This window comes from Rhinolophus sinicus, chromosome 4 (genome assembly GCF_057876585.1).
Source record: "Rhinolophus sinicus isolate RSI-liver-muscle chromosome 4, RSI-T2T, whole genome shotgun sequence".
Taxonomy (NCBI): Eukaryota; Metazoa; Chordata; class Mammalia; order Chiroptera; family Rhinolophidae; genus Rhinolophus; species Rhinolophus sinicus.
Window position 1 is genome coordinate 66,865,057 of NC_142504.1, and position 13,267 is coordinate 66,878,323.

At 34.2% G+C, this 13,267-nt stretch overlaps 1 protein-coding gene across 2 annotated transcripts in view; it reads right to left on the reverse strand.

Moving 5' to 3' along the window:
- VAPA (VAMP associated protein A) overlaps nucleotides 1-13,267 on the reverse strand; it is a 40,595-nt gene that overhangs the window by 9,991 nt on the left and 17,337 nt on the right. Inside the window, exons 3-5 of one of the 2 annotated variants that reach the window (XM_019712596.3) lie at nucleotides 10,854-10,957; nucleotides 10,329-10,409; nucleotides 1,375-1,506 (exon numbers count right to left, since the gene is read on the reverse strand). In XM_019712596.3, the coding sequence (XP_019568155.2) occupies nucleotides 1,375-1,506; nucleotides 10,329-10,409; nucleotides 10,854-10,957 (317 nt within the window). The remainder of the gene's footprint in view (nucleotides 1-1,374; nucleotides 1,507-10,328; nucleotides 10,410-10,853; nucleotides 10,958-13,267) is intronic. The other variant, XM_019712597.3, reaches the window with a different exon arrangement.

Sequence of the window (13,267 nt, forward strand, 5' to 3'; positions counted from 1 at the left end):
AGGCCATGATATCAATTAAGAATATATACCATGTCTTGTACTTTTTCCACTATTTTATTTTAGCCTATAAGCAGTAATCTCTCTCCATCTATGAGTTGAATTTACTTCTGTATTCTTCTGTAACAATCTTCAGAATTTCAATTCGAATATTGTAAGTTGTTCCTATTGGTGGTAATTAGACAGAGCCGGAGATTGGAAATAGAAAGGGAAAGATAAAATATAAACAAGGCAAGATAGATTTTTACAATGAAGCCTTGGGAAGGACAGAGGAGCAAAAGAACATAAATATGGGGCAACATTCTTGTGACTATTATGAATAAGGGGTGTAAATATATAAAAAGAGAATTAAAAGACTAAAGCCAAGAGCTATAGCATGAAACTGTCAGAGGCATCATTAATCTGGGAAAAGACAGTATTTGAAAAAATAAGGTTATTGAAGATTTCTTTTCACTTTAAACAGCCAATTTACTGTTTCTCTAGGATCATCATTTCTAGAATACCTAAAATCACAAAATCAAAAAGTATTTGACATTCAGATAAAAGGCCAGATTTTTTTAAGCCTTAGTATACATATTCTCTGAGAAGCAAAATCAAAGTATAAGCAACCTGCTCAAACTGTGGGGTTCCTGAAGTTTCCAGAAAACAAGAAATGGTAAAGTGAATCACACAGCAACCATTATACCACCTAAAAGTCACCACTGTCTTATTGATGTACCATCATTTTTCCTGAGTACACAGGTACATATGTGTATACACATACATACACACACACACACACACACACACACACACACACACACACACACACACACAAGTACACTCAAAGATGACCTAAGATATTTAGGGCTAATACCACAAATTCTCCTACCCTGGGACATTGTAAATAACTAACAAAGACAGTTAAAGACGGGTGCTACTATTATTTGTACTTGATAAAACATAAAATAGTAATTTCACTAATTTTTTTAATATATAAACATACATACTTGCCTGGAAAGCAATGTTTGCCAGCTCCTACCTTTACTGCTATGCCTGCTAGTCTATTCAGATATGTTCCTAACTCCCTTTCTCTAGCGTATGCTCCCAAAATCTCAGTGACAGGAAAAATCAGCAATTTCATAATAATGTTCAAATTACATCTGTCCTGCTCAATACTGAGATTTTATTGTTAAACGTTTTTTTAGAATAGAGAACAGTTTGTGCATGATATTTAAGTGATTTGTAGTTCTACTGTCATTTTAAACACAGTTGAAAATTTTAATTCTTTTTACTTCACCCAACACACTCACAATACCACATATGTGCTAGGTAACTACATTAACAAAACCAGTAACATTAGTAGACTCCTATGTCTGTTAGCTCCCTAAAACAAACCTTCTGCTTCTCCTGTTTGAACACAGTGAGTCCCCTGGGGTCATTCTTCATGTTATAACTGGCAAGAGTTGCAATTGTGTGGTTGATGGTGCTCACTGAAGTGACAGCCGGAGCAGTCCCTGGAGTTATACCCTGAGGTGGCATGGGAAACATATTCTCAGATTCGCACCAAATTCTGAGTTCTCCTGCATGGTACTGGGAATGACTAACATAGAAATCATTAGACTCTAAGACATTCACATTTTATTCTATAAAATGATGTTAAACATAAGAAATACTACTAATAAATAATAGCTATGTTAAAGCAAAAAGTACAAAATTTCTGAATTTTTTATATTATTTCCCTAACAAAATTACCTATGATTTTGCATTATGTTCAAATTGTATACAAACCTTATTAAATTTATGCTAGTCTCAAGTTATCCTAAAATGAGTACCTTCTAACTTTGTGACTCTTAATTTTTGTTACTAATCAACATTTACCAATATCTGAACAAGGACTTCATATTTTCTTAACTTTGATAACACTCAACCTGAACAATTAAGTTAATTGAATTTTTCCCCAAGGTTCAAAATCTACAATGATTTATAAACCTCTCCTATACTCAACACCCCTCCCAAAACATACACACACACACATACACACACCCTCCCAAGATCAATAAACAAATTTAAAGATGCATGTAACACTGTAGTATACAATTATCTCCGCAGTTCTCTTCCTATCTTCTCAAGTTCCTCTAATACAGATAAAAATAATATTACCCAAAAAGTTTGGAACAGACTCTGAAATAATAGTTATTGATATCCAGATCACTGTATATAACTAAGAGAACTCTGTCTTAATAATGCATTGTCCTCAATCTGTTCTTTGTCTCAATAGAAAATAATGTATATTTAATCATAAAAGATATTTATACATAAGACTCCTGAAATGCCCTGTTCTTCACAGCCCTTCATTAAAACAAATCATTAATTTTTCCTAGAAAATATGTCATTAACAGATGTTACACACAGGGCATAAATATATTATATGCAGGGCAATACATTTTTAAAATCTGGAAAATGTCAAGTAGAGCTTCAGGCTTCAAAAAAGCAAACAAACAAAAGGTTTAATTGAACACAAAGAACTGAATAGGTGATAAAATACCATAAATAACAAGTTAATTAAAGTCACATTCAATCCTGAAAAAAACACTAGCACTAACTGACCTCAGATTTCATAATACAGAGTTGATAATAACTGAAAAGAGCTAATAATTCAGAAAACCCCACTTTGTGAAATATAAAATAGTCAATGCTTTAGTATCATCTGCCTCCAGCTATCAACAACATGCTGAATGGCTCTCAGTATTAGTGCTGAACACAACTCAATTGAACTCTGTAGACGATTAATTTCCTGAAATATATATCCAGTCAAAGACCAGTTACTACCTAGGACTAGGGAGACAACATGTATTTTAGTGTGCTTAAAGGCAGTATAAGTTAATACCTGTTGTCCAGGGAAAATTATTAATAGTACCTCCTTTTATTCTAAAATAGAAAGGTTCCTGGATTTCTAAGGTCACTCTATGATCCAAATTAGACAGCTATTTCTCAAAAAGCAGCCCACATTGTAATGATGGTTCAAATAAATTAGAATTGTTTTGTCATAAAAAATGACTTCTTTAAACTATAAAAATAAAAACATGGATTCAACCACTGTACTTCTAAAGCTGACACCTTTCTTACCCTACAAGATTGACTACAAAACTTCAATCATTTTCTTATTTATATAATTGGTATCAAGGTCCTAAAAGAACCAAAGAAACCTATAAAACAATAACATACCCTTTTCCCACAGTTTTTAGAACATGTAAGTGCCCAAGAACTAATAGTATACTTAAAAAGATACATTTAGAAATGTATTCTTCTTGAAAGGAAAGTATCACCTTTAATCAAATTGTCAGAATTCAGCTTTTTATAGCATTTTATCAATTTTTCTGTAGTAAACTAACAAACTTTATCTAGACAAAACACTATTCAATAATGCCCTAATTTCCCAACAAATAAGTTTCACACTAAAGATAAACATACATAAAAAGGATGTTAAATAATTTTGTAATTTTATCTATGCTCGATAAACGCTAGATGATTTCTAACTAAATTTCTAGCTGGGTACTAGAGAAAAACCAGTATGTCAAAGACACTATGGTTTTTAAGCAGTTTTATCAACTTCAACTATAGACAACATTGAAGTTGAAGTGACAAGATACAATTATTAACAAAGTCTAATTACCACATGAAGTATTATAAAAGAGGTGTTTTATATGTATTTATATGTATATAAAAGGTTACATCCGTAATTATTGTAGTAAACAAATAAACAAAAACTATATTTTATACTATTTTAAACAGTCAGATTTGGCTACATTGAGGTTTCGTATTTTCTGAAAAGAATGAGTTGCAACATAAAACTGATGACTTGATAGAAAGTCATATAATCAACAACTCAGAAAGAACTGGGTGTGTGCCAGGTTGTACTCAATTTAAATATATTTCTCAGAAATTAAGAATTTTTGTAGAATCTGCAGGTTAGTAGCACTACAAGGATGAGTTTAAGCAGTAACAGTGTTTCCAAAAGTGTCTTTTACAGAATACCAGACATTCCATGAGAAGTAAATTACACTATATTAAATAAAAATGAAATGCTGGGTTAAACATATTTTCTTTATTCAAGGCCTATAATACCGTGTTTCCCTGAAAACAAGACCCAGCTGGACCATCAGCTCTAATGCATCTTTGGAGCAAAAATTAACATAAGGGGGCTGGCCCGGTGGCTCAGGCGGTTAGAGCTCCATGCTCCTAACTCCAAAGGCTGCCGGTTCGATTCCCAAATGGGCCAGTGGGCTCTCAACCACAAGGTTGCCGGTTCAACTCCTCGAGTCCCGCAAGGGATGGTGGACTCCGCCCCCTGCAACTAAGATTGAACACGGCACCTTGAGCTGAGCTGCCGCTGAGCTCCCGGATGGCTGTTAGTTGGAATGCGTCCTCTCAACCACAAGGTTGACAGTTCGACTCCCGCAAGGGATGGTGGGCTGTGCTCCCTGCAACTAGAAAACGGCAACTGGACCTGGAGCTGAGCTGCGCCCTCCACAACTAAGACTGAAAGGACAACAACTTGACTTGGGAAAAAAAAAAAAGTCCTGGAAGTACACACTGTTCCCCAATAAAGTCCTGTTCCTCTTCCCCAATAAAATCTTTAAAAAAAAAAAAAAAAAAAATATTAACATAAGACCCGGTCTTATTTTAATATACTATAAAACGGGTCTTATATAATAATATATAATAATATAGTATGTGATAAATATAATATATAACATAACATAATACTGGGTCTTATATAATACAATGAGACTGGGAATAATATAATAAATATAATATAACAATATAATACTGGGTATAACATAACATAATACCGGGTCTTATATTAATTTTTGCTTCAAAAGACGCATTAGAGCTGATAGCCTGGCTAAGTCTTATTTTCAGGGAAACGATGTACGCAAATATACAATGTGCTTATTTATAGGGAGAAAGTATTTGCAGCATTTTTCCAAACTCATTTCACCATAGTACCTTTCCAATGCAATACACTTTGGGAAATACTGCCTTATAAAAACACAGCTGTGTTTCAGTCCTTCTTTTCAACATGCACATGAATCCACTAAGGCCACCTCCAGACTACGAGATGTGATCATACAATATGGTGAATGTTTAAATAAAACAAAAATTATTAGAGTAAAAGACACATTATCATTAATCCCTCTCAAAATACTCTCCCTCTCACTTGAAACACACTTATCCCACTGTTCTTACCACTTTCGGAAGCAGTTCTGGAAGTCCTCTTTTGTGAATGTCTTTAGTTGCGCTATCGTGGCTGCCTCGATGTCCTAAGTCATTTTGACTTTGGGAAGAGCCAGAAGTTGCACAGTAACAGATCCAGTGAATAAGGTGGATGAGGACACACCGAAATGTTTTTATGTGACAGAAATTGCCATACCAGAAGCAATGTGTAACAGTGTTATCACGACGGAAGATGCTTTATGGCACACTGTAAAACACACCTTCTCTCAACTATAGCTCACACCTGACTGCACTGAGCAAGCTGAAACTTGTCACACACTGTTACTAAGGTTCAATGTGCCACTTCCCATATTGAAGATCCCTGCCTTTCCACGGGATGGCACTCAGCAGCAGCATTCACCGTATTTTGTGATCACAACGGGAAAGGTTCCATGTCACATACTGCTTCTGGTACGGCAATTTCTGTCAAATAAAAACATTTCGATGTGTCCTCATCCACCTTATTCACTGGATTTGGCACCATGTGACTTCTGGCTATTCCCCAAAGTCAAAATGACCATGAAAGGTAAATGTTTTGACAAGAAACTCAGGACATCGAGGCAGCCAAGACAGCGCAACTAAAGACATTCACAAAAGAGGACTCCAGAACTGCTTCCAGAAGTGGTAAGAATGATGGGAAGTGTCTTCAAAGCGAGGGGGAGTATTTTGAGGTGGATTAATGGCAATGTGTCTTTTACTGTAATAATTTTCTTTTATTTAAACATTTACTGTATTTTGTGATCACATCTCGTGTATACAGTATATACTTTTTTACATTTGTGTTATATAAATTTGAAATACTAATATATTGAAATATTAAGTCTCATTTTCTGTATAAAACTTATAACTGCAAATCCAAACACTTAAAAATATCCATCCAGAATTATAATGGCAAAGCTGACAAGCCATGTGAGTTGCTATATGGAAACAGCACTGCAGCTGGTTCACAGAATACGTGCCTATTCTTCTCAAGGCCAGTGTTGGATTTTACACTTTTAAATTATCCAAGACATTGAAGAATATATCCCAATCATAAAATGCAATCATTACCCCAAGAAATAAAAGGATACACATCATCCTATCTAATGGAGACATAATTTTACCATTAAAATTTTACCATTTGAAGAAGTGCCTTCCAGTGACAATCAGGCCTCCGTTCTAATCTTTGCCAAAAGAAAAGTTTGATAGAAATTCTGAAAAATCATTGTCTTACCCCAGTTCCCAGATTATGATCTTGAAATACCATCTCCCATTGAAAGCAGCCAGAGCTTCTTCAAGAAATGGCTGATTCCAGGTCTGGGTCTGGAAATATCTTGCCATATTAGACATCAAGAAAATTACCAAAGGACCAACTTAAGAAGGTAAACCAACTTAGGGTAAAAGGACTCGGGAATCAACTTAAAGAGGTTCCTACTGGCCAATTTTAGCACTAATAATGATAATAACCGCAAGGAGTTGAAACACAGATATGTTAAGTCCATGAGTTTATAACAATACACAAAAGAGAAGAGAGACGGGGAGGAAGGGAGGTTGACTGTACATCTTATCAGAGGGACACCTGTAACCAACTCACTTTTTGAAAGCCTATAACTGAAGAGAAAGACTAAGGCATTTATCCTGCCTTTATAAACTCTATCACTGAATGAATAACAAAATATTAGATGAGCACCAGTTTCTCTCTACACAGGTACTCTAAGTAATATAAAGTAGGAATGACAGAAATATCGCCATTATGTAACCTTAAATAAATTAACTGACCTAAACCATGTTTTTTTAAATTTCAACTTTATTGACATTTTGGGCCTGATAATTTTGTTGCAGGGGCTGTCTTATACATTATAGGAAGTTAAGCAGTATCCCTGGCCTCTCCCAACTAGATGCCTACAGCACATCTCTCCCTCAGTTGTGACAACCAAAAATGTCTCCAGACATTGACAAATGTCCCCTTGGGGGGCAACGGGGGATGGGGGAAGGAGGCTGATCTACACATTGCACACCAATGGCTGCTAACTTCACACAGAACAACAGACAGACATTATGTGCCTCCTTAAGAAAATATATCTCTACCTACAAAGCAGTCTTGCCTCTCCGCACCAGCAAAAATAAATTTCAATTTAATCAAGCTTCTAGTTCCAATTGTAGGACATACCAAAGACAGAAGAAAAGTTAAATGACACCACAAGGAAGCAATCAGCAAAATCTAGTCTGTTGGGAAAAGTCTATATAGGACAAACCCAGTTTCTTTAATAAATAATTTGTAAGAGGAAAACAGTGAGGGAATCTATAGATTAAGAGATTTAAGAAACATCCATAGGAGTATGTGGCCTTTATTTCGATCTCAATGCCAACAAACTGCAAAAAAAATTTAAATGCATTTGTGAGACTAATTTGAATGTTGCCTGGATAGTTTGATATTATCTATTAATCTTGTAAATGCTTACTGGTAATATTGTCATTAAAATTTTTCCCTTTTCTTGAAGTCCTTATAGCTCAATGTTTATACTGAAATAGTTACAGATGCAACTATATTACACCCGGGATTTCCCTTAAATAATGTGAAATGGGAAGTGGTGGGGTAGATGAAATAAGATTAACCATAGACTGGTAATTGTGAAAGCTGATCACAGGTTCACAGGCCTTCATTGTACTGTCTACTTTTCTAAGTCTTTAAATTTTTTCAAGATAAAATGTTAAAAAAAATCATGATCTTCAGCAAATATTGCCTACTGCTTAATCAGTCAGTAAGTATATTGCAAGTCCAAGTAGTTCAATTAATGCAAATACATTCTGCAACTAGTTCATGCAGGCTCAAAATCAGATATTCTCTCGAGTACTTTGAAATTATTGAACAGACTTCAGGTTACTAATAATACCTGCTCTGAAATGGTTCCAGGACCAAACCACTTCTGCTCATGTTCCATGGCATGGGACTCTGGGACTCCATTCAGTATTTGTTTACGCCCTTTTGCGGATCCAAAACCACTTTCTGGGATTACTACAGGCTATACATATATGTAGATACACCTGCTACTCTCCTGTATGATGTGGCAAAATGGCTAGGCTCAACTACCATAGCCATATCATTTCCATCAACTTCTGGTTTGGTTTCCAAAGCACTGAGAGCTACTCTTGATCAGCAATATCAAATACTTGGGTTCCAGCCCCTTTCAGACTACACTCTCAAATTGTCTGCTATCCAGAGCATACTAGAAGCTCAGATGAAAGATAGCTCTATGTTTATTAAATGATTGTAATAAAATGACATAAACATTGAGAAAATATCCAAATATGTTTTTAAAATAAGTCAACCCTTATTTCACGGAATTTCACTTTCTGGAATATACCCAAAGGAAACAAAAACACTCTGTCAAAGAGATATCTGCACCCCATGTTGATATAGCAGCATTATCTACAATAGCCATGACATGCAAATAACCTAAATGGACATCGATGGATAAAGAAGTTATGGTATATATAACAGTGGAATATTATTCAGCCATAAAAAAGAAGGAATCTTGCCATTTACAACAATATGGGTGGACTTTGAGGACATTGTATCAAGAGAAATAAGTCAAGACAGAGAAAGAAATACTGTATGAGTTCACTTACATATGGAATCCGTAACAAAACAACACATAGAAAAAGAGATCAGATTTGTGGTTACCAGAGCTGGAAAATGGAAAGGGGAGAATTGAATAAAGGTGGTCAAAAGATACAAACTTCCGGTTATAAGATAAATAAGAACTGGGAGTGTCATGTACAACATGATGACTATAGTTAATACTATGGTATATTTGAAAATTGTTAAGAAAGTAAATCCTAAGAGTTATCACAAGGGAAAAAACACTTTTTCCTTTTACTTTTTGTATCTGTGTGAGATGATGGATGGTAACTAAACTTACTATGGCAATCATTTCACAATATATATGTCAAGTCATGCTTAAATTTATACAGTGCTATATGTCAATTATATCGCAAAACTGGAAAAAAATTTTAAAATAAAATAAAATTAGTCAACCCAGAAAATATACTGTCACGTTTTCTGGGTGCCAATAAAGAGCTCTGCAAGCTACGGATTCCTGGCACCCTAAGCAAAAGAGAAAGTAAAGTCCAAAAGGGATGCATAAAATGCCATTGAACCCTCCTCACTTTCCAGTAAGAATCTATGCATTCACATGAGGTTAGGGGGCATTTAAAAACATAATTTAGTCAAAACCTAATTATCATTCAGGGACTTTTTCATTTCAGCTTATTCTTAAAGAGTATTAACACAATAATTGAGCCCATGTATTTAATCTGCAAGTTTACTTTTCAATAGGGCAAAGAGCCTCCAGATCAAGGGGATAGTCATGTCAGACTATAACCTAATTGTGACAAATAATACTAGTTATCCATATTACTTTATATATTGTCACCAAGAAAAACACCTATTTACCTTTCAAGTCCCTCCTACAACCATAGAAAAAGATTCAAATTTGTATTTCAGAAGGAACATATGGAAAGTGACCACAACCTGTTCTACATTCAAAGATTATTTTTTAAACTACACTTACATGCTTCAGTCCCCCAAATTATATTTACCTCATAGTAATCAAAAAGCAACCTAAAAATTATTTACTAAAGAATAAAATCAGATGGATTTTGGCCAAAATCAAAACTAAGCAAAATACCTAGGGGTAGCCAAATTTGGAATAAACTGCTTGTTCATGTAAATCAAATCTCTTATCCCCAGACTGCTGGTATATAGTTGCCAAAAAGTGGTTTATGTCTGCTGTCATTTAATTATATTTATATACACGCCTCATTTTTTTTGAAAAAGAACTTCAAGTAGTTTAAATGGCAAAAATTTGGTAGAATTAAATGATTCTCCATTATGCAGCTTCTAAAAGCATTTTTTTCTTGAACAAACAAATGTTATAAAATGAAAATGGCATATCAAGTTTTTATTAAAACTTCATCACTGAGTCTTATAAAGCAGAATAACCATTATTATACACCCCACAAAGGTCAAAACAAAAGAAAAATTAATCTCAAAGTAACTGAGAGCTTGTTAAAACAATTTTCCTACTTACCAATTTATCATTTTCATTGGGCATTTCAAAAACACATCTCAATTTAGAATCCATTAAATCATCAGGTTTTGCCTCTTTCCACTAAAAACAAACAAAACCAAACATGAGACAGAAGAAATATGATCCTGTCAAATAGGTTTCACCTCGAGGGACAAGTAAATGATCAGTGTAGCTACTAGGAGCAGGAGTCTTTGGCTCAACCAGGATGCAATGCTGCATTCTGTCATAGTTACCTGTCAATCCACAGAAATTTCTGTATAATCCTAAAAAGAGCTACTATCACCACCCGTTAAAATCACACTACTATCTCTATAGATATTACAGGACTTTCTCCTTAATGGCATTTCTAAATTGTTTCTAAGAAATACTATTTCACAATTCTTTCATCATTGAAATACGTTAGGGTTATCTGTAATAAACAGATCTTTGGATTTTTTAAAAATTAGGTTTCTCAATTGAGAACTAAACAAATCCCAGTTTAAGCAACATTCCCCAAAATAAATTCTATTCAACTTCCATACTTACCACAGCTTCCATATCTGAAGTGTTTGGTGGAGCAAAAATTGTCTGTACCATAAACTTGTGTTTACTCTTTTCATTGGGATCATAGTCAAAAGGCTGTAGCATTACTAAATAAGAAGAAAGGACACATTACATTGTCTTCTGCATTTGTTTGCTTCTTATTCCTATTATCTCATTCACTAATATAATTTAAAGACAACCAGGATGGGTTCAAGAAACCAAACACTGGACTACTGGCATTAAGGATCCAGAATCAACTTTATGTTTTCCAATTATTTTTAAATTGTCCACCTTTCTGATTTTCTAAGTATTTAACAACCCACAAAATAAACTGATGGCTATTTAAAAAAAAAATAAATATCAATCTATGATTGTCCCCTCTAAACTTAAATTTCAGGAAATTTTCAAAACTTTGTCAACATTAGCTATTTTAATGCCTGCAAGCTTGGATTAAATCTAGTAAATTGTCTATTAAAACTATAAATTTAGGTTTCATTTTAACAGTGATTACCTCTTAAAATTAGACAACAAGTGTATTTAAAGGAGAAATTCTGAGTAACTTAATAACTCACTACTATGTTAGTGTTCTAATATAACTAAACTTTTTAAAATAGATGTTAAACACCCATTCAAGAATTTATCAATTTGTTTAAACCTGATTCTAAGAAAACAAAGTATACAAGGTAACCACATGGCCGCATGATGTCTAGAATTCTTCTAGCATCCTAATAATTATATTCAAATTTTTTCTAAGAATTTATGATTCTCAGTAGCCTACAAAAGAGGGATTTTAGAGGTCCCATGTGGTTAAAAGTCATGCTAAATTATGTAATATAAATCTAATAATGAATGAATCAGCAATAATACAAGATATGTATATAATACTGTGGAAATCATTCCTCTGATACTTAAATTATTTCTAACATATACAGAGGTTACCAAAAAAATGTATACACCTTTTAAGAAAGGAAAACTGTATTAAAATTGTAATAATATATACCGATAACAAAAGATGAATACAAGTCACATTTGACTTCTGCAATTACAAGAGGTGCTCAAAGTGTCCATCAGGGTCCAGACACTTCTGATTACGGGAACTACAGCTTGAGCAACGTTGATCAGTGTCCACTTGTATACATTTTTTTGGCAACCTTCCCCACCACCCCTGTGTGTACGTGTGCGCGCATGCGTGCACAGCGTCTGAGAAGTCCATCAAAGGTAAAAAAAAAAAAATTTAAGCGCCAAATACATAGTAGCAGAAAATGCACTATAAATGCCCAGAATCCAGACAAAGCACAATAAACTTCCATTAATACCCTTCACTGAACAATCTTTATAAGCTAATCACTAGGAAATGGATAAAAAGAAAACTTAAAACATGGTTGTGACTTTATGACAATTAGACTTCAAGGTTGCAAACCATGGAACAAAGACAAATCTTAAAAATATTAGGTTGGTGCAAAAGTAACTGCAGTTTAAAAGGTTACAAACAATTGCAAAAACCACAATTACTTTTGCACCAACCTGACATATATACACACACACACAAATTAAAAGAGTAAACCCATAAAACTAAGTGCTAAAGGGTGAGAGGAAAATAATGAGTAAGTAGATAATCAATCAGGGAAAGTGGCTGGAGGGAGTGTAGTTTAAATGACTCATATGGAAAGGCACTGCACTAAAAATCAGAAGTTCTAATGGAAGGAGAGGAATATGAGGGCATGCTATGCAAACACGTTTTTAGTAAGTCAGATGTTCAATACAAGGGGCTTATGTTGGAGAAAGTGCTTTGAAAAGTATACATTTTCTTAAGAAACATTAATACAGTAAAACTTCAACAATCTAGAACCCTCAAAGAAAAAGTCATTCTGGATAGTTTTATGCATTTCTAGGAATGTAACTATTTGCATCAAAAACTATTTTTAACCATATGAAGAGAAATAATTCCATTTCTTCCAATTTAGCTAAAGGCTTAAAGATTTAGAGAGCAACTTCCAGAATAAATGTACTAATTGCTTTATCTTCCTATTTCCCATCCATTTTTCCCATGAACTGACGAGGTGGACAAACAAATACGAAAGCATTCCTCCCAGGCCACCATACCACAAGGCTCACTAAAAACATCTTTTCTAGGGCCTCCTACCTCTGAGTTTTTGACATACAACTGAGGGAGGACTTAGGGTCATCAAGAACTCTAATCATGATATGTCCTCTATTGTCTTTGAAGTCAGGTTCTACTTCTAAATACTCTTAATGGGTCTGTTCTAGGCTTTCACTTTGTATAATTTGCTATTTTTAATCTACTGTAGACTTGCAAACCAGAAAATTGATACAGAATTATTATAATACCTTATAAGAAGCACCCAGGCATTTTTTTTTTTAAGGTACACATGTCTAGGTCATGCCCCTAGAGATTC